Below are 23,736 nucleotides of genomic sequence, written 5' to 3' on the forward strand. Positions count from 1 at the left end.
ACAACGAGACAACCCTAAAACAGGAATGAACGGGTTAACAGGTGGGGGGAGGCCACTGACATTTGTCCCTCCTCATCTGTTGTGTCACTAGTTTTGCATTTGGCTACAGTCAGTGTCACTACTGATATCATGAGGTGATACCTGGACCCTACAGAGTTGGCACAGGTAGTCCAACTTCTCCAGGATGGTAGGCACATCAATATGTGGCATTGCCAGAAGGTTTTCTGTGTCTCCCAGAACAATCTCAAGGGCTTGGAGGAGATTCCAGGAGACTGACAGTTCCTCTAGGAGAGCTGGACAGGGCCTCCTTGTAGAAGGTCCTTAACCCATCAGCAGGAACCACCAGTGTTGGCTCCTTTGGGCAAGGAGGAACAGGATGAGCACTGGCAGAGCCTACAAAATGACCTCCAGCAGGCAGGCAGGTCACTGATGTGAATATCTCTGACCAGACAATCAGAAACGGACTTCATGAGGGGGGCCTGAGGGCCCGACAATGTCCTCTAGTGGACACCGTGGAGCTCGATTTGTGTTTGCTATAGAATACCAGAATTGGCAGGTCCAATCTGCTTTTCACAGATGAGAACACGTGACAAACGTGAAAGGGTCTGGAGAAGCCGTGTAGAACGTTATGCTGCCTGTATCATCGTTCATCATGACCGGTTTGGTGGTGGGTCAGTGATGGTCAGTCTGGGGAGGCATATCCATGGAGGGACACACAGACCTCTACAGGCCAGCAAATGGCACCACAGGACTGCCATTAGGTCAGACCCTATGCTGGTTCTTTCTGGTGCCCGACAATGCCCGTCCTCATGTGGCGAGAGGATGGAGAAACTGATACCATTAACATGAGATCTGATGTGTTTTCAAAGTGTTTCTTTAATTTTTTTGAGCCGTGTACAGTATATAAAGTATACACAGACATTCTTCATATTTTACATAATTTGTTTTTATGGCTGCCTTTTCAATGGTCTGTGGGTTAAGAGTGTCCCAGAATGCACTGGTGTGAGTGCCTCTGACCAGACGGAGCAGAAGTGTTGTGCAGGATGGCCAAGGTCTTTCATTATACTGTGTTTGTCACTGTAAAGCAGTGAGTGTTGCGTTTGGCCGTACTCACCACCCTCTATAGGGCTTTACAGTCGTGAGCCCAGCAGGTGTCATAGCAGGATGTGAAGCAGCCAGTGAGGATGGAGTCCACTGTGCGCCTGTAGAAGATGCTGAGGACAGCTACAGAAATGTCAGCTTTCCTGAAGTGTCTGAAGGAGTAGAGCCAGAAGGTGTGTGCCCACTTCAGTTCATCAGTGATGGGCACTCAAAGAAATTTAAAGCTGCTGACCCCCTCAACAGCCTCCCCTCCCATGTAGATGTCCATGGGGTCTTGCCAGTCTCTGTCCAGTTCCTTGGGTTTGCTAACATTGAGCCACCAGGTAGGCCTCTGCTCTGTAAACTGTCTCATCATTGTTGGCAGTCAGGCCTATGACGGTGACTTCACTGGCACATTTAACAATGGAGTTGTAGCCGTGTTTGGCCACATGTTTGCATGTTCTCCCCGTGTTGTGTTGGGCTTTTCTGTGGGTACTTCAGTATCTCCCGTATCCCCCCAGAGACATGTATGGGATGTTAATTGGCTGTTCTGAACTGGCCCTGTCTAAGCGTGTATAGGTCAAGTGGATGGTCCTACCTTGTGTCCAGTGGGGTCAGGATGGGCTCCAGCCGGCCACTCAACTTTGGGGGTTGCTATGCTCTAATAATCTTTTAAAGTGCAATCATCTCGTCTGTTTTTCTTTTATTGCTTCAGTGAATATTTCATCTTTCATTTGGGCTGTTTAACTTCGTGAAATTGTAAACACGAAAAGCCAGGAGTGACTCAATGAACAAAAAGTACCTACCGACGTGAGCGCTTTAACGTGAAAAAGATGCAATGTTGTAGTCAAGTGAGGCCAAGACGCTAAACTAAAAATGAGTCTGTCTGTCTGTCTGTCCTCCACAGATCACTCGGGAGAATTACGGAGTGACTGAAGTGAAAGACCTGGTGCCTGGAGGTCAGAACATCACTGTGAACAAGTCCAACAGGTACGTCCTTGTGCTTACCTTCAGAGACATTTGCCTGCAATATGAGTGTCGGGCACCTGAGGACGACCAGCTGTCTGCGGTTTTTACGTGGTGGACCAAACCTCTTGACCGGCCTCCATCCTTTCCTGTACGTTATTTAAAGGTACAACAGACATCTGTTGCAGACGAGGAGGTAAAGTTTCAGTACCTGATCTGCTTGGTCAGATGCGCCCCTCGTGTTATTGTTGGCCACCCCAGCGCAGGGCTTAGTGACTTCCAAATCTCCTCCCGACACGAACATTGACAGCCGCATTGTGAACAGTGCTGAGGGGGCTGTCTCCTCGTTTCTCCTTGCACTTAGTCAGCAATTTTTCTGCCTGTTTGTCGTGCAGCGACTGTCGCGCCACAGGGAAGCGTCACACAACCAAATTCAGCAGGCAGTTTGGTCATTCAGTGCCGTGTCCACATTTGAGAACCAATTCACATCACTGGCACTCGATTCAAACAGTGGTTCGGTTTACGTTTGTTCCACAGTCCCACTCTTGAATTTTGATGAATTACCTTAGAGTGGCACAACGTTTGTAGATAGAGTGAACTACCTGAGACCACACAAATCAAAGATTTGGGGTTTTGCCCCGTTTATTGTCGTCGAGTAGTCAGTAGAGACTGAAACCGGTCTTTCTGTAAAATAACAAATAAAGACAAGTGAATGTGGCAAACAGGTTGGCTTTATACAAAATGGCAGGTATGGTCTGGAAATGATGTCATCAGGACGGGACGGACGTGAGGTCATCCGCAAAGGAAGTGAAGTGAAAGAGGAAAAAGAAAAGGCATTAATGCTCGTTCTGCCCCTTGTTGGACCCTTCAGCTGTCCCCTAAGGGTGTGTGACAATAGATAGACGGAATGAATGAACAAACAAATGTTCTTTGGCTCTTCACAGAAGCTCTTTAAATGCATAGATCGATGCACCCACTCACACTACGGTCTGAACACACGTTGACTAAAAAGCAAGACAATTAAGAAGAGAGAAAATAATATTTCATCCACTACATTGCTGCAGAATAATGTTCTGAGTGTTATTTGGGCTTAAATGTGTAAAACGAATCATTATGTGTCAACCCAAGTGCGACTCGGGAAGAACCGTAATTCTTTAAGAGTTGGAGTGGCACTCTGGGTTAACACCAAGCAGGGTAACGCCGGACGCAGAGACTTTGGTGCCTCCAGCTTCTTCTCCAGTTCCTTTGTTGTTGCCTTGAGGTCCGGTTGAACTTTTTACCAGATGATTATTGCAATGAATGCAATGCTGTTAACACTTTAGGTGCTGACAAAATGCGTCTTATTACTCATTTACTCAGGGCAGACCGGTGGCTCAGTGGCTAAAAGGATCTGAGCCAGTAACTTGATGGTTCCCAGTTCGAATCCCAGCAGTGACAGAAGGAATGCTGCTTACTCCATTGGGCCCTTGAGCGAGACCCTGCACTCTGACCCTAAAACTCTTGGGAGAGTAAGTTTGGGTATGCGAAAAGTGATGAATTCCTAATACAAGAAATCGTTTATGATGAATAAAGGATAAAAAAAAAAAAAAATCTTCTGTAAGAGTGCAGCTCCGGCACATAGAAAACGTGACGCGTGATCTGCTTGTGCGGGCAAAGAAGAGGGGGGGGCCATACCTGCTGTTCTGGACTCAACAGGTGACTGACGGCGGCACCACTGAAGCCTGAGCGTCCAGTTTCTGAGGTCATTGGCATAAATCGCACTGTGTTTTGATTGGACAAAGAAGAACAGCAATCGGAGGAAAAAGCCTGGCCGTCTAGCTGGCGGGGTGAGCATTGGCATTGGAACTCCAGCTACAAAGAGCTGCCTACCTAGGTGAGGGTCGGCGTGCGTCTGCAGGTATGGTGATCCCCGAACCCTGCATTGCCCTTGGGTACGACTGGCAGACCCGGGTCACCACGTTGACATTCGTCGCCCCATTGTGGCGCAGTACCAGCTGTGGAATCATTTTACATTTAAATATTTGGCCAATTTCTGCGATTCACCCACCCATCATAATAAGACAAGTGGAGCTCTGGCCTCTTGTGAGAACGTCAGGAGGGGCTGCGGTGCGTCTTTCACTGCATTATATTATTTCTGTTCACACTTGGAGGGGTTATTGTGTGTTAAGGAGGAAAAAGACCACCGCCGTGTTCATCTTTGTGTCTTTTTCTTTTTTTAAATGTGTATTTTTTTTCTGGCTTTGCTAAAATCACCTTGTAACTGTCTTTTGTTTTTTATTCTTTACATATTCTGTGTATGGGGGCTCTGAGGCGAGGGGTCTGTGCCGCCAATCAGAAGGTTGCCAGTTCAGATCCCGTTAAACGACTCTACTCCATTGAGCCCTTAACCTGAAATTGCTGGGTCCTGTTTGGGAGCCGCACCCACCACACGATGGACCACCCGAGTGCAGGGTGTGACATTAACCTGCGTACAGCACTGTAACCAGGCCCTCTGACTGGCAGGATTGGCATTCCAGTCACCGTGTTTCTGCACGTGGGTCCCAATCCCGGTGGTTCATTGTGTAGTGGGTAAGGCAAGGCGCTCTAATTGGCGTGTGCGCCCAAACTCCTGTATGTATAAATTTCACAGCTTGATTATATCGAAAGGGGGGACGTACGGCGGGGCGCTTCAGTTTAAGAAGGTGAGTGATAGCCGCCAGTCCGCCCGCCCACCAAGAGTTTAAGCAGAGGCCTCCATGACGCTTCGAAAACTCTGTGCAGGTAAAATGACTTGTTAGCACAAAGGATTCACACGTGTTATACTAAATATGGAATATCAAGAGAAATTGTGTCCCCATTTGGCCACCTAAGGCCACCCCAAAGTGACGTTTTGTTAGTCGGTCCCATTGCACACTTCACTGGTAGATTCTGAGTGTTACGAAGACCCAGAGGTAGTTTGTAGTGAAGTCTCGTTACGATAATCGATGCGTTTGTGCAGTACCTACGCTAAAGTGCTGCCGCTGTACTCATCATAGGGTTTAAATACACTTTACAGATGAAGGGGTGAGTGTGAGTGGGCACCAGTGGATTATGGGATAACATTTTTAAGAAAGTCAACAAAAATGTAAACGGGCACAATAGCAAAACAGTGGAAATGACACGCAGTACGCGTCTAAGAAAATTGGGACACGGCTGAGGCCACAGCAGTATTCTCAATGTGAGGTCACGTCACTTGCTGGACCTCCAGGTTTCATATTCTGCCACATTTCCCACCCCAAAGGCAGATGGCGACGGACGCAGAAATACAAATGGAAGTTGGCGTCAGCAGAAACCCCTTTTATTCGTCTTTAAGTTCACCTAACAACCTTCCTCTTTCACTTTCTGCTTCCAGGCAGGAGTTTGTGGACGCCTATCTCAACTACGTGTTCAACAGGTCGGTCCAGCAGCTCTACCACGCCTTCTCTGAAGGTTTTCTGAAGGTCTGCGGAGGCAAAGTTCTTTCACTTTTCCAGCCCAGCGAGCTTATGGCTATGGTCGTGGGAAACAGTAATTACAACTGGGAGCAGATGGAGAAGGTAGGAAGTTTGTTCCAATTTGCTGCGTGTCGTCTAGCTTTTGTTCTGAAGAAGACACCGTGAGGACCTGTCACATGACACGGTTTGTCCAGCAGATGTGTGTGTGTGTGCGCGTTTGTGAGCTGACAACCAATGAGCACTGAGCTGACAGAATCAAACAGGGCGGGGCTCTGTGTGCGTGTGACAGCTGACCCAGAAGTACAAAGCATGTGTTGCAGCTCCAAGGACTAAGGATGAGAGGCTCGTCTCAGTGGTGGTCTCTCGAGGTTTGCTGTGCCCTTCACGTATTTCTGTGTTGCGCCGAGTTAAAAGTGCAATAACAAAATTTAGCTTTGTGCTAAAATTGTTTTAACTCATTGTTTTCTTCCCATAATGCATCACTAAATATTAAAAATGAGATTTTAAGATTTTTTGCACTGAAGTATCATCACGTTGACCCGTCTACTCGGACCCCTCACTCCTTTGGCAGCCATTCCATCCTGGAGCCTCCTTGGGTTTGACGTGACGAGCTTCACACACACAGTGGGATTTGGGGGTTTTCTGCCATTGTTCTCTGCAGACCGGGCTGGATGGAGACCCTGCGTGGACAGCGATGTGTGATGGGGTCCAAGTCTGGGCTCTGGCTGCTCCACTCTGTCACACTCACAGTTGTCCTTGAGCCCCTCCTGTGTTGTCTTTGGAATTTGAACCTTTGGCCCGGTCTGAGGTCCCGAGTTCTCTGGCGCAGGTGTCCATTAGTGATGCTTCACTTCAGTATGAACGAGTCTCCCAGTCGGTGGTGCCGTCACCGTCACGCTGCACAGTTTGAAATGCAAAGGTGATGAGTGTCACCGGCGTCCTGCAGAATCGGAGCACAGAGTCTTCACAGTTTTCACAGTCTAAGAGACCTTTAGGTGGGCTTTCATGCGTCTTTTACTGAGGTAAGGCTTCTGTCTGTCTGCCCACAAATCGGAAACTGATCTTCAGCTGTCAGGCCTCGGTTCTAAGTGTCACGTCACCTGCCACCACTCGTCACCTGAGCAATACCCTTCAACAGTGACGAGTGGTGGGGGCGGCAGCAGGGACTGGGAAACGAATCGAGGTGGAGGAAAAGCTAAAAGGGGCAAAATTCAGAGACGTCCTTAATGAAGACCTGCTCTAGAGTGGTCCGGGGACAAAGCAAAGACGAAGCGCGAGTGGCAGGGGAACAACGTCCTCGAGTGGCGCCGACCTGAACCCCATCAAAGAAATCTCTGGAGAGTCCTGGAAATGGCAGCCCACCCAGGGTCTCCATCCAGTCTGATGGGGCTTGGCAGGGTCTGCAAATCTAAAAGTGTGGGTGAAGCTCGTCCGAGTGCCAGTGTGACATTTTGCTTTCTTATTTTTAGTAAATTAACAAAAACTTTAACAAATTAAATATTTTTTTGTCAGTCTGAGGTGATGACCGTTGCTTGCTGAGGAGGAAAAAACGAATTTCTATGATTTTAACACAAGGCTGCAAAACGCAGAAAAATCAGGAAAAAAAATGAAGAGGCCCGCTTGGTTTCTGTGCCCTCCGTATGTGACGCTTTGTTTATGTGTCGTTTTCTACAGAACGCCGTTTATAAAGGTGAATACTCGGCCGCTCACCCGACAGTGCAAATGTTCTGGCAGGTTTTCCATGAATTTCCCTTGGAGAAGAAGAGGCAGTTTCTATGTAAGTTCATCTTTCTGGCTTTTTAATATTCAGCCATCCATTTTCTAGCCTGGCTGTCCAGTTCATGGTCACTGAGAGCGGAGACTGACTGCCCTGGCATGGTTGGGCACGGGGCGGGTGGTGAGGGGTAGGGACAACTGATGATGAGGATGAGGAGCTAGTCTAGAAGAAGATTTATATTAGCCTCTGTCTCAGATATGCGCAAATAAATCGGCGCCACAAGCAAACTCTGATACTTACCGTGATGAGAGAAGTCGCAAAATCAAGCGGAATGTTCAAGAAAATTCTAGAAAAAAATCCGATCGAAATCCATGAAGTCATTCTCTTATTCGCTAATTTAGCGGAGTTAAGGTTACGCCCAGGGGCCGGAGCGTGAGTGAGAAGGGCCCCGCCCCCTGTCCCCGCAGCCCGATGAGTCTCTCTCGGAGTCGCCCTAATAAATCGCTGCCACAAGCGAACTCTGATACTTGGCGTGATGAGAAAGTCGCAAAATCAAACGGAATGTTCCAGCAAATTCTAGAAAAAAACCTGATTGAAATCTGTTGAGTTGTTCTCTCATTCGCTAACTTAGCGGCGATAAGGTTACGCCCAGGGGCCGGAGTGTGAGTATATATGGACGTAGGCGATATGACAGAAGTATGTAGAGATTGTTTGGCTTTAAACTTTAAGTCGTAGACTTGTCGATCGTGTAATTCGTGTTGCCAGCGAGAATTAAAAGATTCCAAAAATGCTGGCGCGGCATGAAGTCCCATGAGACGGAGACTTTGAACACGAGATTCTTTCACGTCATCACGCCATACTTACAACGATTTTCAAACAAGACTGCGGTCATCTAACCTCTCAGTCGTGGCTTTAGGCAGACACGCTTCCTGCGCTCTTTTGTTTTCTACGTTCTTGACGACAAATCGAAGAAGAAAGAGCGTGTGGATAAACATTCGAGAAAGTCGGTTTATTTATTAGAGAGAACGAAACGATATTCACTCACGGGCAGTCATACGTCCATCTAGTGGAATAGTTTGGCATTTTCTTCACATCGATATCCACACACGATTGGTTTTTTGTTCCCCAGGACTCGATTCAGGTGTGTGTGTGTGTGAGTTCAGGGGGTTTGTTCTCCTTGTGTTGACAGATTTCTGCCACCATCCTAAGACCTCGAGCTGAACTGGCATCATTTGGCTCGTATCCTGTATGGCGCTGCCATCTGTGCCATGGGCAGTTTATCAACTGCTTGAGCCCCCCAACAGCCATGAACTTGGAGAGGAACGGGTTCAGAAAATGGATGGACGGTCGGTGGGACCCCTCGTCCCTTGATGACCGCGTAGTCGCTCACGGGGGCCTGCGTGCCTTTGTCAGAGTGGCGTGGGGTCCTCACCTCTGCCTTTGTGTCCCCCTCAGTGTTCCTGACGGGCAGCGATCGAATCCCAATCTACGGCATGGAGAGCCTGCAGATCATCATCCAGTCGACGGCGGGCAGCGAGCAGCACCTGCCCGTGGCGCACACCTGCTACAACCTGCTGGACATGCCGCGCTACACCAGCAAGGAGGTCCTCAGGAAAAGGCTGACGCAGGCCATCGAGCAGTACGAGGGCTTCAGCCTGGTGTGAGGGGCCGGGTGGTCCGCAGGCGGGTCTCTCCGCTTGCTCACGCTCTTTCATGCACTTTACGCGTCTTCTAAGTGACTCTCACTGCACTATTTATTGTGGTTTACAAGGTCTCGGACCCTCAGAGACGACGGCCTGCGAAACGAATCCTTATTTTTTTAGGCTTTTCTTTTTGTACAAATCAGATCAGGATGAATTCATTTTATTTGGTAGCGAAGTCAACCGTAATGATCATTAAAGCTGAAATTCTTTTTACATTTTAATAAAAAAAAAAGGTGCAAACGGGACGCCTCCGATGTTTTCTTGTGAGTTTTTTACTGACCGGCGTTGTTCTCGGCTTCCCCTGATGGAGGCGCTGCTCTCGTGTCCCTCCGACTCGCAACTTGTGTCTCCGATTTTTAGTTTGTTTGTTTCTGCTCGGATTTCCTTCATGCTGTCAATGAACAGAATAGAAAGGGAAAGGAAGGGGCACACCGAGGGTCCGCCGTTTAGAGTGCCACCCTGTGGTGAAACTTGAGGCTGGGTGCGGGCAGTGAGCCCCTCCTAGAACTGAAGAAGAGCCCAGCCTGGCAGATTGGGCCGAGTGTGGCTTACAGGATTGGCGGCTTGGCCTGTTAGAGTGGCACCTTGGTGGTAAAGAGGGCTGTTGGTTAATTAGAGTGGCCAACCGGCAGAGTCACCGAGAGAGAAGACCACCACACAAAGTCTTAAAAGACACACATGGGCCTGATCTGAACAAAGGGAACTGACGGCCGAGCGATCAACGGACTCGCTTAGCCCATCGGACTCTGTCGAGTCAGCCCAGACAGATAGATACGAGTGAAAGGCGCTATATAATAGATGGCTAGATAGAAGTGAAAGGTGGCATATAATAGATAGATGGCTTGCTATGAAAGGCACTCTATAATAGATAGATGCTACAAGTTTGCACAGCAGTGCCACCTGCTGGCTCAGACCAAGTATTACAATCCTTTTCACCCATCTGGAGTAAATTCGGCATTGCTGTTCTCTAGGGCGACAAGGACAAGACATGCCATTTTGAAACCCTAAGTATGGACCCTGGTGCCACCTGCTGCCACCTGCTGCCTCAGAACAAGTGACACAACAAAAGCTGAAGCCACACATCAGGCAAAAGGAGCAGAGCTTAAGGTGACACAAAGCGGGCAATGCCACGCGTGCTGCTCTGTCTGCCATAGTATAGAGTGGAGTGTCGTGTCGTGGGCTGTTGCAGGGGGTGCCAGGCGGGCTCGACTGAGAGTGGAAGTGCAGCGCAACACAAAGGACAATCAAAGGGTTGCTGCTGCTGCTGTTGAATTCCTGCTTCGCCGGCTCCTCTTCGTCATTTAAGCGCCACCATCTGACCCCCTAGAACTGGCAGGATGAGTCGGACCCGTCGGCCTTCACCATGGAGTTACCACAATCCTGGAAACCAGTTGGACCCCCTAAAGGTGAAACTCTGGAGGTCCAAGGAGCCTTGGCTGTTAACTCGTGGTAACCCTCATTTGGCGAATGCCCCCGTCACTTTGTCATCTTGTCATTTGTACCGATTCTGTAGCTGCTGCCCTGTTGCGTTTTCCTTTTGCTTCTTCTTTGCTCATCATCATCCTCCTCCTCCTCCTCCTCCTCTTCCTCTTAGCGGTGAAGCCGCAGCATTCGGATCAGAAAACCACAAAACGTCATCACGTGTGTCAAATAAGGACAGTCGTAGAATCGGGAGGTGACCAGGAGGGGCTGCAGGACGCCTCACTCCTCTCACGTCCTAAACTCTTATCCCGGTGCGATTCCTAGGAGACGCCTGATAAACACAGACAGGGACCCCCCCCAACACCACCAAACAGGTCACTGACGGCCGTAATGGGGGGGGTTAGTGGAGCTCACCAGGCTCAGGATGGGTGGTCCTGCACCCTCACCTTCCACACACACACACTCCATTTTTTTTTTTTATCTTCTATGAATTTTCACCTCCTCCCACCATCCAGACCCCCACACCATCCTTACTACATCAACAACTCCTGCCATGTCACCTCTGGCCATCAGTGTGGCCCCTCAGTAAGTGAAGACCGAGAGAGGAGACGACTGTGGGGTCCAACGGTGTGGTGTCCTCTGTCACCTGCTCAGTGTGTCCCTAAGGCTACAGCGAGTGGAGAACATCTAAAGATAGATGGCAGGCGCCTCGTCACTATGGACCACTCACAGTATGGTTGCTCCTGGACGATGAGAGTCCTCTCGTGGTAGACCACCAGGTCCCCCTGTACTTTGCCTGTCAGACAAAGACTAAAAATTGTGGCTGTGATGATCTGTCTGCTCCACCAGGCTGTCCCCACTGTCACAGTTCTGTCATTTGATTTATTCTGCACCATCCAGCCATCCCAGTTAAGGGGTCCACTCCGAGATGTGCAGGTGGGTGAGCCTCTGGGGGTCCTGATGATGGACACACTGACCAGGAGACCTTAGTTTGTGGCACTAGAGCACCTCATGAACAGGCCTGTCACCCTCACACCTCTGACTGTCACGTCACCGGCAGGTCCTCTCAGCTGAGGATTTCCAGGTCTGTGACTCTGTGTTCAGTAACCTGTGACCTTGCAATTGTGCCATCTCAAAATGAGATAAGGGGTCTCCAGAAATGACGCAACATGTCCTTCTGCCACACTTAATGGTCCCCAAATCTAAAAAACTGCCAGGCTGACCCCGTGTTGCTGTGACAATTCAGCCGACTCACCATCTTCAGCCCCTCCACTCAGTTTTGGTGTCCTCTGTAAAGTGAGCCACCTGGGTGAGGTGAGGTGAGAGACCACCGTTGTTGAAGGCCTGCGTTTAGATAAGTGAGCCCACCAACAGCTCCTTTGGCGCGACGCTACGACGACGAGGTGAACGTCAACCAATGGACGCCTGAGGATCGTCACTTCTGACAAGGACTTCATTATGTCACTCATCAGCAAAAACAAAATGTCCTCAAGTGGTCACAAAGCATAAAGTGGGACGTGTCACGTTTTCTATGTGACAGGCCAGCGTTTGTCATTAAATCCCACATCCTTATGCAGGCCTCCATGAGAAACACAACCAGACGTATTCATTTTCTTTACACTCTTGGCACTGAGACCCCGGTGTCCTTTACCCCAGAACCACACTTGCCCACTCAAACTGTGGGACCCCAAGGCGTTTCCAGGCCTTCGGGGAGATGTTGCCCATAAAATCTCCACAGGGAGGCATCATATCAGATACCCGGACCACCTCAATCGGCTCCCCTCGGTGTGGGGGCTCAGCGGCCAGATGTCTCTGCTTCCAAATCCTAAGGGTGAGCCCAGCCACACATGTCAGTTGTTGGCCAAAGCGGAGGACCACAGCTGAGGGCAGAGACAAAGACCACCTGACCAATCAAGAGCGTCACCTCCTCCATCACTACAGGACCCCACACCTGCACTCACCCCTCTGCTCCTTCTGTCCATCTCACCGTCCCCCTTGTGAATAAGACCCCCGAATGAGGTTCTTAGGCAGACCCTCCACTCTGAGGGGGAAAATGAGTCGCTGCCTCAAGTGGAGGAGCTTATTTCCTTACTTAGGACCACCAGCTCTGATTTGGAGATGCTGATTCTCCTCCCTACTGCTTCACTTAATGCATGCTGGGGTTCAGCAGCTAATGAAGCCAACAGGACCACATCACCTGCAAAAAGCAGTGACAACCATTCTAAGACCACCAAACTGGAGATACGGCCCCCCCCACCCGATACGCGATGATGGCGTGGCAGCAGCTGTTCTTCACGCGAATATGTCAGAGTCCAGCCTTTGAAGGTTTTAAGGATCCTGCTTTACCGCTGATAAGCTAACAAGTTCGTGGAATGGCCTCGACGCTCTCCTCCCCGATTGTCACACTGAAAGGCGCCGAGTTGACCGAGTGTCACCGTTACGTCATTTTACGCAGCGTGTGTGATGCCTTGGACACTGGAGCCTCGAACAGAACAGACGAGAAGGTTTGCATTGTTTTGTGTGCGTTTCGACTTTTCTTCTTTGTGTGAATCGTTTTTGCTTTGAATTTCTTGAACAAACGAAGACGCTTAACATGATGGAGTTTTCTCGCCACGTGTCTCGCCACCTACTGAATCCCTTTTCCAGTTTAAACTGTTTGGCAACCCTGGAGAAACGCAGCTACACGATAAAAGAAGTTCTGCGTTTGGTTAGTCGATGCCTAAAAAGGAGTACGTAACGCACATCACTTTTAACGCGTTCAGCTCATCAACATCAACTTAACGAACTCTATTCAGACACGGGAAGGAATGAGGCGATCGCTCGGACATTCTGATCTCAGTGGGCGCCTCTCGCTAGGGCTGCTGAAAGCGCGCGAGACTCCGGGCAAGCGAACAAAACGTGCAACTGGCCGCACGCAGACGACGGAGTCCTTAACTGTAACCCGGTCAAGGCGTTTGCATGGCCACATAACCGGGTTACTGGCAGAGAAAGATCTGAGCGTGTTAACCGCGTTCCTCGAAGCGGAATGAGGACATAAGCTGGCGTCTCTGCGAATCACGGAGTTACTGAGGCGCGCCGATTGGTTATTTTCTGGTCGCATTGTTTACGGATACTGAAGACAGCAGCAGCCCCGGCACTGACCCCTGCTGGTCACCACCAAGTCCGGACAGGCCTCCGCTTCCACTGCTTTGAGTAGGAACTCCCGTGAAAGTTCAGGGGTCTTTCTCAATCCACTCTTCTCGACTTTCAGCTCATCTTGTTGCGGGTGTGGCACGTGCTACTGTCCCGTTGTCAGTTTGCGGCTCCTTAGGGTTACTGATGATACACCTGTAAGGGGGTGGGGGGGGTCACAACACGGACAGGACGATTGGGGCTGAAGACTTTTAACCAGAAAAGAAGGAGAGACTACGTGTGGTGGAGTGAGGAGAAGCAACGAGTTGGCGCCAAGAATCCACCTTGTGGAAGTTTCTTTTCTCACTCGGCGATACGAGGGACACGCGTCTCTGAAGACGGCAATCGACTCTTTGGGCCCGGTAGGACAGAACTGCCTTGTCATCGTTCGGCTGCCACTGAACCTTTTGCTCAGGAACTGTAAGGACAGTAAACCGGTTTCTCTCAGGTGAGAACATCGCGCCCCCTAATCTGTGGAAGGTTGGTTTTGATTCCCGTTTTATACTCGTTTGTGTGTTTTTTCCAGTCTATATGTAAATCTTCTTCATCGTGGTAATGCTTATTGTCTGATGCTAACCTGGGGCATGTGGTGAGGGGTCAGATACAGGGTGGTCCAGATCTAATTATGCAGATCAAATGTCTGATTTATGCGGGCAGGATTCCAGTTCGGCGCAAAGACGATTCTTCATGTTGTCAGTTCACACACTTCTCAATGGTCCGGGATTTTTCAGGTGATTTTTCTATTTCATAAAATTAATAAGTTATAGCGTAATAAAAATTACATAATTAGATCTGGACCACGTTATACAAGGATGAGCGTCGCTCGCGTTACCCCGAAAGATTTTTAATAACAAACTGCTTTTCCCTGGCGGTTTTCTGATCTTGCAGCAACCCGGGGTTTTAGTTGTTCTTCCGGGGCGGCGGTACAATCTGACCAAGTGAGACCTTCAAGACCTTATCGTGAGACGCCAGCTCAACGGAGCTTCAGTGATGGGCACCACAGGTTATCCCACCTAATTCTGCACCATTTGGAATATCTGGCAGAATTGTCATTTTCCGTCCCAAGTGCGTACCTCGCGTGTTTTCCTTTGCGAAGCGCTGCCCCAAACGAGGCCGAGACTTGTACACACCATTTCTTATTTTACGTTTCCGTAACACTCGATTATCCACACAAAGGAAGTCCGTTTATTGTGTTTTTTTCTCATATATATTTAATATAGAAAATAAAACGCTGTTATCATGTACTAAAATGTACAAACCCATAATTGTCCATCAGTGTTTACATTCAAAAACACAAAGTAAGACACAAGGCAGCGATTTGTTTCGATTATTCAGACGTCTCACACGATCACGTAAACATCGATCGGGGTCCACACTCCCAAAGTGACGAGCCGGGACGGGCTGCTGGCTTCTCTCCCGCTTTGTAAAGTTCCTTGTAGCTGAAAAGCAGAAGACAGTGGGCCGCTGGACCGTGCGGAGACGAGGACCACTCGAGTGGCGCCCTCTGCAGGCTCCACACATCAACAGGTCACGGAAAAACTTCAGTTTTTGGAGCAAAAAAACGGGGAAGGAAAAAATTGTCCAGTAGCTTTTTATATAAAAGTCGCCCCCTGGTGGTCTGTAAGTCACTCGTCACACCAGGTTGGAGATTTTTGCGCACCCGATGCTTACACAGACCTGGCTGAACAAAGCTTATAATGCAGCGTTGGCATTTTTGGTCAGCTGTCAACATTTCACTAATGATTTCGTTCATCTTTGGAGCACAGAAATAAAATAGAAAACAATCTTTAATCTGAAAAAATAGGCTTGAAAATCGAATCACGTCTAGCAGCTTAAATTCTCTAAAAGGAGACGTCACTCAGACCACCGGCGGAGGACACTTTAAAAGTCGCCGCTCATTCAAAGACCAATTAAATGAAGCCGACTGGTTGAGAATTTGACCGCTACAGCATTACTTTAGGTAGAATAGAAAAACGAAAAACAAAATTCACGTGCGTGCGACACAAACTCGGGCCCAACACACTAATGCAAGTGCAAACCGCTGTCTGCCACTGGGGGGCGTCACACACTGCACGGCCCCTCTGAACTTCCCTGGTGATTTCAACACTTCTAGGCCATTTAGTGAAAGTGTGCGTTTCATTTTAAAACACCAAGATTACAATTCCCTTTATGTTGTGAAATCGGTCAGTAAGTCAGAAATGAAGTAGAAACTAAAGCTAACAAAAGCGCTCACGGCAACAAAAACCAAACTAAATTCTCGACTGCGGTTTGCCACTCTGACAGGATCTCCTCCCAAGTGGCGTCCCGTTTCACCCTTTAAAATGTGCACAAAACCCTCAAAGACACAGGCGGACAAAATTCCCCGAGGCTTCGGTGGCCCGTTTGTGACTGTGCTGCAGGTTTGAGTCGCAAGTGGCTCATCGGGACAAGGCCGGCACTGGGCATGCATTTGCGGTCGGTTACGTCTACTTGGCATTCTTTCATCAGTAAGCATCTTAATTAAAACAGCTGGCATTAAAAAGCAAACAAATAAAGCATCAGCCTCGCCAAATCAAAAATGATCATTTGCTTAGGGGAATAAGGAGCGTTAAATCGAAGTGTTTTACGAGATCACCGTGTCGTAACGTTTCTCGAAAAGCTCCCTCTCTCTTGTCCTGTAGGGGGCGCACTGGCCTTGCTCTCAATTGATCCCACGCCAGCTATTTTGGATTTGGTCAGCCATACTTGGAATTGAAATGGCACCCCCTGCTGGTCATATACACTAATAGTGGAAGTCTGTGCATGTTCCGCGGAAAACGTTTAAAAATTGCTCAATCTTCACGTGTTGCTTTTCCAGTTGGCACGTTTTAAAAAGCAAACAGGATCCGAGGACCTCTGGCAAGCCGTTAAGTTGAACTCGGAGGGTCGCAGCTTTCATCTGCCCATTTGAATTCCACCGCCGCCGACCTCGGATTTATCGAGGGTACAGTAGTCGTCCGCACCAAGTGGACCTCGTTGCCCGCTTACATCCGAACAGAATCTCTCTTGCTGATGAGAACTTCCAGGAGTCGTAATTTGGCCTTGATGTGCTTGTACTCGTTGTACTCGTCAGCCATTGGCGTGCGATCTTCTTTCTGTACGTTTCTGAGGGAGAAAACAGAAGAAGCAGTTGAAGTCCCAGTATGGCAGCAATGGGACAAACCAACCAAACCCCCCAAATTCAATTCAGTTTGGTTTTGTATGGCGCTGTAACAACATGGCAGGTAAAATGCAAATGAAGCTTCACAAATGACTGATTACACAACACAACACACAAATATAAAGATACGGACCCTAACAATGTCTGTCCATCGACATGATCAGTGAGACAATGGAGGACATGAAAACAAAAACGGGGGTTACATTAACATCTGGGGGGCCACAGTCAGTTAGAACAAAGTCCTGGAGACGCTGGCCAGCGCTCATTTACCGCCAACTGAGCTGAGGCCATTCTTACTTATGGCCTGTGATGGATGGCCGGCCGTTTATCTCGGCCAATACCCCCAAGCCGCCAGGTGGAGCCCTCCTTGCAGTATGGAGGTCCCCAGAAGACCAGCCGGGCATCATGGACAATGGAGTTTTTATGCACAGCCCTGCTGGATGCCATGGGGGCCACAAGAGGGAGCTGCAGGGAGGAATAACGGCTATTTTCCCTACGCCCCAGAAGCACACGTGGACAAGAGGAATGATGGGGGTGAAGAAAAGAACCTGACCCGGAAGGGATTGAGAGTCACATGGACTGGGGAGGGAGAACACTTCTGGGTCAGGAGATATAAAAGGACTGTGGGAGCTCCCAGATGGCGAGCTGAGCTGGGTGGAAGGTGGCAACGCGTCTGGGAGTGGAGGGTTGTGTATTATTGTGATTATTGGTTTGTGCTCTGTGCCGATTTAATAAAGTCAGCATTTACCTGGTGTCTGGAGTCGTGGACAGGGGTTCAAGGGAGCGAGAGCGCCCCCTATCTACCACAGGTCATAGGAGAACGACGACGAGGTAATAATAAAGCTCTAGAGACTGCCAAGACCAGCCTGTGCAGGCCGCAGAGCCTTTTGTGCATCACGCAGTAAAATGAAGCTGCAGAGGTAGCCATCCCTGGCCTGACTGGCTTCCTGTAGTGATGCAGCGACCAACAAATGGCTCCAAACTCACAAGGAGGTGTCTGTATGTAATTATTACCTTACAGGGTCTCGTGTTTTCTGGATCTGTAGGGTCTTTTAAGGTTTGTTTTCATCGGTGCTGCATCCCCGTCCCTTACGCACACCTGGCACGTGGCCGCTGAGACTCAAAGACTGGTTTGTGCTCCTCTGAAGTGGCAGTTAAAGAATGCATACTGGTGACCCACATCAGACCCCTAAAGCCTCAGCTGAAATGACTGGTATACACACTCTGTGATCAGACATACGCCCAAATGGACAGCTCCAAACAGCCGCACGTTGGCGCAGAACTGAATGAACAATTGCTTGCTTTGGTGACCCTTCTATGTAAACTGCACAGCAGCTGACGTGACCCTAATGGCGTCGAACGGTAAACTCACTCGCTCTCACTTTACAGGTACAACAGAGGAAGTGGCACCTCCGACAGTTGGCACAATCCTCAGTTGCTGTTTCTCCATTTCTAAAGTGGGAACAAAGGCGGACATCTTTAGGCTTTAATACTGCAACTGTTTTCATATTTCTGCATTTAGTGAGGTAAAGTGACTTGCTTGGGGCACCTGTGGCCTGGCAACATACACCCCCAAACCAGGGGCAACGCGGAGTCCTGCTAAAAATATTCATTTCCAGTAAAGAGTTCTAGCTGATGTCTCTTACCTAAGACAATGGGCCCCAGTCATGGTGCCGAGGGTTAACCGGATGTATCAGAAGTACTTCAGAACTAACAGAATATGTTTCTGTATACAATGTTTTATTTTTAGAGGGGCTAATATGAGTTCACTGGCGCACCTTACTCAGGAATATGCTACATCATCATCATCATCATCCTAATTTCTTCCATTAAGACAGTGGTGTTCTCATCCCACCAGGATGACATGACGACAGCCATTTTTTCTTAGATGGTGAACAGGATGGCCAATCAGAGACGAGGGATGTTTAGGGGGTTCGTTCAGGTGGATGTTACACATTAATGGTGGCTGAAGAGGCTCCCCGCTCACTGAAGCACTTTGAGCACAGAGAAAAAGCACTATATAAATGTGAAGAATTATTATTATTAATGCAAAATGACGGAGTTAATAAAGACCAGCGGCCACAGGGGGGCACCAGCAGCACTCGACGAGCGGCACTTTCCTTGAATTGCTTCAAACACTCCGTGTAGTTTGTACCGTTTTACAATCATTTGTGCTGACTTTGAGATCCACCGTCACACAAATGAAATGCTGGTGTAAAGTACAAGAGAATTCAAAATAAAAAGATTGTGTTCAATTAAACATTAAACTCGATACACAATATTTAGGGATCGAAAGATGATTACGAATCTCCTAGAAGTAGCGTTTATGGTCTTATTTGTCGCACTGTTGTGTGTTATCACCTAACCTTTGTTTTCAAAGTCCAGAGTTGTCTTATCTGCCGTAATTCTGACAAGTTTCTTTTTTACATCAAATTACTGCAATGCCCCCCCAACGCTTTGGTCTTTTATCTTCCTGTTGGCTGATCTGCACGTACTCACTCACCTTCCATTCTGCCGGAAAAACTTGTCTTCAAAGTCTCGCAGTTTCTTGCGGAGCCTCTTTTTATCTTCTCTTGCTTCTTGGAAATGCTCTACCAGTTCAGGCCTTGAGAACAAACCAAACAAGAGCAAATATTTTAGACGCGCAGCCGCACTTTCAGTTTTTTAGCCATCTCCTCTCTACAGGTCCCACGTATCCAACTACCTGGTCCACTACCACAAAATGAGGCGACTCTGGTGGTAACAAAAATCAAGTCAAGCTGTGTGGATGAGCGATGCCAACGTCATCTTCATCTTTCGTCAGTCACTGGTGTGCCCACTCAGTGTAACACACGCAGGAGACATTTTCAATATCACATCAGAGTCTGCCGCTGCATCCATCCATTTCATTTGAAAAACACCCACAGAGCCAATTGCTGTCCAGGTTAGGAGCGACGCTTGGTATTCTAATTTAGCAGGGCTGACCACTTGGCAGGCGCACAATTTAACCAAACGTCCATGTCTGTGGGGCGTGGGAGGACAACAGAGTGTCAGGAGAAAACCCTGAGAGGACAGGCAGAGTTAATTACTGGGCTACGATTTGAACTCGGGGACCCAAGGAGCTAAACTCCTGTGAACTCGAGGACTTCGGTAACTTCAAGTTTAGAGCATCAAACCAAAAAACGATCGTAAACAGCAAGACAGCTGTGCGGCCAATTATAACGATGAGAAGACTGTTGGCATCGAGTCAATTCAAGTCCCGCAAACCGTGCTGACAGAGGCATTCAGCGGCTGGAAAAGTGCTGAGAGGCGCGGGCACACGTGGCCCGAACAGCTGGGAATGCTCCCACAGCACAGATTATTTGAACAGCCTTTGCAGGAGACATCTGAATCATGTGTTAAACATTTCATTTGCCGTTTGTGTTTGCTTAATCCGATATCGAGAAGCGCCACTAAGCCGTGACTCACATGGTTGCCGAGTGCAGATTGGAGAGCCGCATATCCAGGCTATTTTTCGACTGACTTTTCTCGTCAACAGGAGAGATGAAGCCGTCCACCTCCTCGTCCAGCTGATCGAGGAAGCTGCGCACGGCAAAGTCGGGCTTCATAGTCACCACAAAGCTAGTCCTGGAGCCGTTTTCGTCATCCGAGCCGTCTTCTTCCTCTTCCTGCAAAACAGAATTTGGTGGAGTCAATCAAAGGAGCAACGTAACAGCAGCAGCAGCCACGCCGGTTAGGGGTGACCTGGACGGTGGAAAGCGCAGGAAGTGATTAGTCGCAACTCCTCATAGGCAGCGGTTAATTTCAGGACACCAGCACAGAGCTCAAATGTAACAAGCAGGACCCCAACACATGGAATCAGCGCAGGGCGGGGTCACCCAATGTATCAAATGAGGGGCGGCGCCGTCTACGAAAGGCACTATAGGAGACGCAAATGAATCATTCGGACCCCCAGTCGCGTCAACGTGATTCTTTAGGCAACGCTCGTTTTTCTGCATTGGTGAGGAGCAAATCCTGCTGAATCATCGCTGAAATGTTCAGGATTGTCACTGAAGCCCAGAGAAATGCACTAAAGTGGGTGAGGAAGGAGAAACGGAACTAGTTTTGAGTGACGAATAATGAGAAGGTGCCGAGGTCTTTTAAGGATCCCTGATGGCTAAGGAGGCAGGCGTCTGCCAACTATAACTGGAACGGTTATCGCAACCTGATCTGTGAGGCACCTCCCCGAGATAAAACGGACAGAATTAAACATCAGAAAAATAACACGAGTTCTTAACAGCAGGCACTCCCCTCTCGAACTGAAAAGTACAGCTCGTTCACTGCCGCTGCTATAAAATACGCACAACACTAAAGTACATGGATTCTTCACTCCTTCCTGTTGGCATCCACTGCACTGCACTGCACTCTGGGTAACACTACCAAAGGGCAGGGATGGCGCACGTGTTGCACACACAAGTCCACACAACTGATATCACCTTTAAGACACATTTCCAGTTTCCTTCTACCTGCGTGTTTTGTGTATAAATGTGTTTAAATTCATTGCATTCGTAGTCCGAGTCCCGACCCGAATTATGTGGCTGGTTACCTACCAGGCAACGCTTGTGGGTGGTCTGCCAGTCGGCAAACATCTGCCACTGTGCCCTCTTCAGTTGCGAGAAGCAGATCATGAAATGTTGCAAAGTTTACTGTCAAATAACGTAAAGAGTACGTGACACGTGTTTCGCCCTCATCCCTCTCGGGGACCAACCACAAGTGTTACCTGGTAGGTGGCCAGCCACACAATTCAGGTCGGGACTCAGACTACGAACGCAATGAATGCAACGCCTCCGGACCTACAGGCTGTCAAATAAACGAACTGCACGCAGTGGAGCAGCGTAATGGGGGCTTCGTCTCTGATGCTGACGTCCGAGGTTCGATCCTCGAGAGGGGGTGCAGTGAATGTGTGATGAGCCCAAATGAGGGCGAAACACGTGTCACGTACTCTTTACATTACTTGGCAGTAAACTATGCAACATAAATGTATTTGAAAGTTGCTTTGCTAACATTTAGGCCTTAAATACGTGGGTGTGGCGGTGGGGGGGCTGCTGTCACACCCAACATTGGCTGCAACAGCTACGTGATGGCACAAAGGCCTTGCAAAGCATCATGGGGCAATGCGGAAGACAGGTCATCTTAGCCAACCACATGGTGAATTTCCAGGAAAATTTTCGGTGAACAACAATAAAGATGGCAACATCAACCAGGGCAGTGGAGTCGGAGACCATTTTGGGTACCTCGAGTCGGAGTCGGCAAAAATGTACCGACTCCTAATAAATTTAAATTGAAATGAAAAAAAAAATAATAATAAAGCAAGTTCAGATGTCCATTTCACAAACAATAGTCCTAATGAAGTACTTCTCTGATGTAAGAACAAAGCCCAGTGCATAGCTGTGTTACTACTGGTGTGAAGTTCAGCCGAGCGATTATACAACCGGACGTTCACATATCATAATCTGGATTATCGTACACTACAAAAAGGGTCTTCATTTGATTTCAGATCTAACGTGTTTAACAAGTCCACGTGTGTGCTGTGGCCTGACGTGTGTTCAGGGTTTAAACTGGCCAATACAGTAGAGAGTCAGCTGCCTAGTAGTTAGGATACAGCAGGATGGATGGATGGATGGACAGATGGATGGACGTTGCCTCCCTTCAATCAACATGGAAAATCCATTAGCATGTTAAATACAGAGGAGTCGGAGTCAGAAGTACCGGAAACTAAGGAGTCGGAGTTGAAGGATTTATCTACCAACTCCACAGCCCTGGCGGAAACCACTTTGGTGAATTTGCCAGTTAACACCATTCGCCACTAATGCTTATTAATTTAGCGAAACAAAGTGCCAACTTGTGACGTGTGCAAGTTTTCTTCATTACAGATGAAATATTTAGATATTCGACATCACGTCAGTTTGGTCAACAGCAGGCCATTCAGCCCACCAAGCTCTCCAATCCTATTCTCCGATTCTCCAAGACATCACCGAGTCGAGATACGAAGGTCCCTAAAGTTCTGCTCTCCACCAGACTGTTTGGTCGTTTATTTATTGGTGTCCAAAGTTCTGTCTGACTAAACATTTTCTAGAATTTTTGCGTGAATTTGCGATATAAATGCAAAATAAAAAGAATGAAAAACTAAAACTCCAGTTTATTGGAGAGTAATGTAGAAGTCAGCGGGAATGGGATTACACAGGCAGGGATGAGTAAAGGGCAGAGCCCCTGACGAGATGACATGTCATTTTTTTTTCTTTCTAAGTAGTAATCTAATCTCGTGTGCCTCGTAACACATCAGGTGTCCAGCAGTCACTACGCCATGTAAAGCAGACATTTCTGGGTGTACGATAGGCGATACTGTCATGTGAGCACAGTTTGGATGGTGGCTGGCATCCATGCCCAGCTGGGACGCCCCTGCACACTGTATTCTGGGGGAGCAGCCCTGGACACTAGATGGCCACCCCCTGGGATGGAGAAGGGCCTCCTGGAAATTGGAGTTGGGTGCAGCCCTGTTGGTTCCCACAAGCACCGCCAGGGGGTGCTGTGTTTGGGGCTCCTGAGCCCGTGTGGGCAGCATATTCATCACACCCGGAAGTGCAGCCGGAACCCGTGGGTCAAGCACCTGGAGCACTTCTATAAAAGGAGCCAGCGACCACCACTCAGAGGCCAGAGTCGGGTGAGGAGGAGGAGAAGGTTACCTGGGAGGGTTGGTGGTGCCAGAAAGAGAAGAGAAGAGGAGTGCTGTGCTTAAGTGCTTGGGCCTGCGTTGTGGCTGGAGGGATTACGGGGAAGACGTGCCCACCAGCTGAAGAAAAATAAAAGTTTGTTGAGTTTTACACGTGCCTCACTGTCAAGTCTGTGTCGGGTCGGGCGCTATATAGCGCCGTTATCACAATAGCAGCTTTGTTACATCCTGGAAACCTGTGAGTTTATAGAAGAATTACATTCAGCATCTCTCAAAGCTCTTAAACACAAAGATTAGATGTTTGTCCTTGTCTGTCTTCATGGATACATTATGAACAAAAAGACATTTCAAACATATAT

General features: G+C 48.6%; 2 protein-coding genes across 8 annotated transcripts in view; one reads left to right on the forward strand and one right to left on the reverse strand.

The window, feature by feature from the left end:
- LOC120527090 (probable E3 ubiquitin-protein ligase HERC3) overlaps positions 1–9,158 on the forward strand; it is a 101,120-nt gene extending 91,962 nt beyond the window's left edge. For all 3 annotated transcript variants that reach the window (XM_039750157.1, XM_039750159.1, XM_039750158.1), the window contains exons 21-24: positions 1,988–2,070; positions 5,417–5,600; positions 7,173–7,275; positions 8,671–9,158. In XM_039750157.1, the coding sequence (XP_039606091.1) occupies positions 1,988–2,070; positions 5,417–5,600; positions 7,173–7,275; positions 8,671–8,879 (579 nt within the window). In that variant the 3' untranslated portion in view covers positions 8,880–9,158. The remainder of the gene's footprint in view (positions 1–1,987; positions 2,071–5,416; positions 5,601–7,172; positions 7,276–8,670) is intronic.
- A 5,541-nt stretch (positions 9,159–14,699) lies between these two features.
- The window catches only part of fam13a (family with sequence similarity 13 member A), a 256,286-nt gene continuing 247,249 nt past the window's right edge, over positions 14,700–23,736 (reverse strand). For all 5 annotated transcript variants that reach the window (XM_039750166.1, XM_039750162.1, XM_039750161.1 and 2 more), the window contains 3 exons: positions 20,137–20,336; positions 19,193–19,294; positions 14,700–16,634 (listed from right to left, as the gene is read on the reverse strand). In XM_039750166.1, coding sequence (XP_039606100.1) covers positions 16,514–16,634; positions 19,193–19,294; positions 20,137–20,336 — 423 coding nt within the window. In that variant the 3' untranslated portion in view covers positions 14,700–16,513. The remainder of the gene's footprint in view (positions 16,635–19,192; positions 19,295–20,136; positions 20,337–23,736) is intronic.

The sequence above is a fragment of the Polypterus senegalus genome, chromosome 4 (assembly GCF_016835505.1).
Source record: "Polypterus senegalus isolate Bchr_013 chromosome 4, ASM1683550v1, whole genome shotgun sequence".
NCBI lineage: Eukaryota > Metazoa > Chordata > Cladistia > Polypteriformes > Polypteridae > Polypterus > Polypterus senegalus.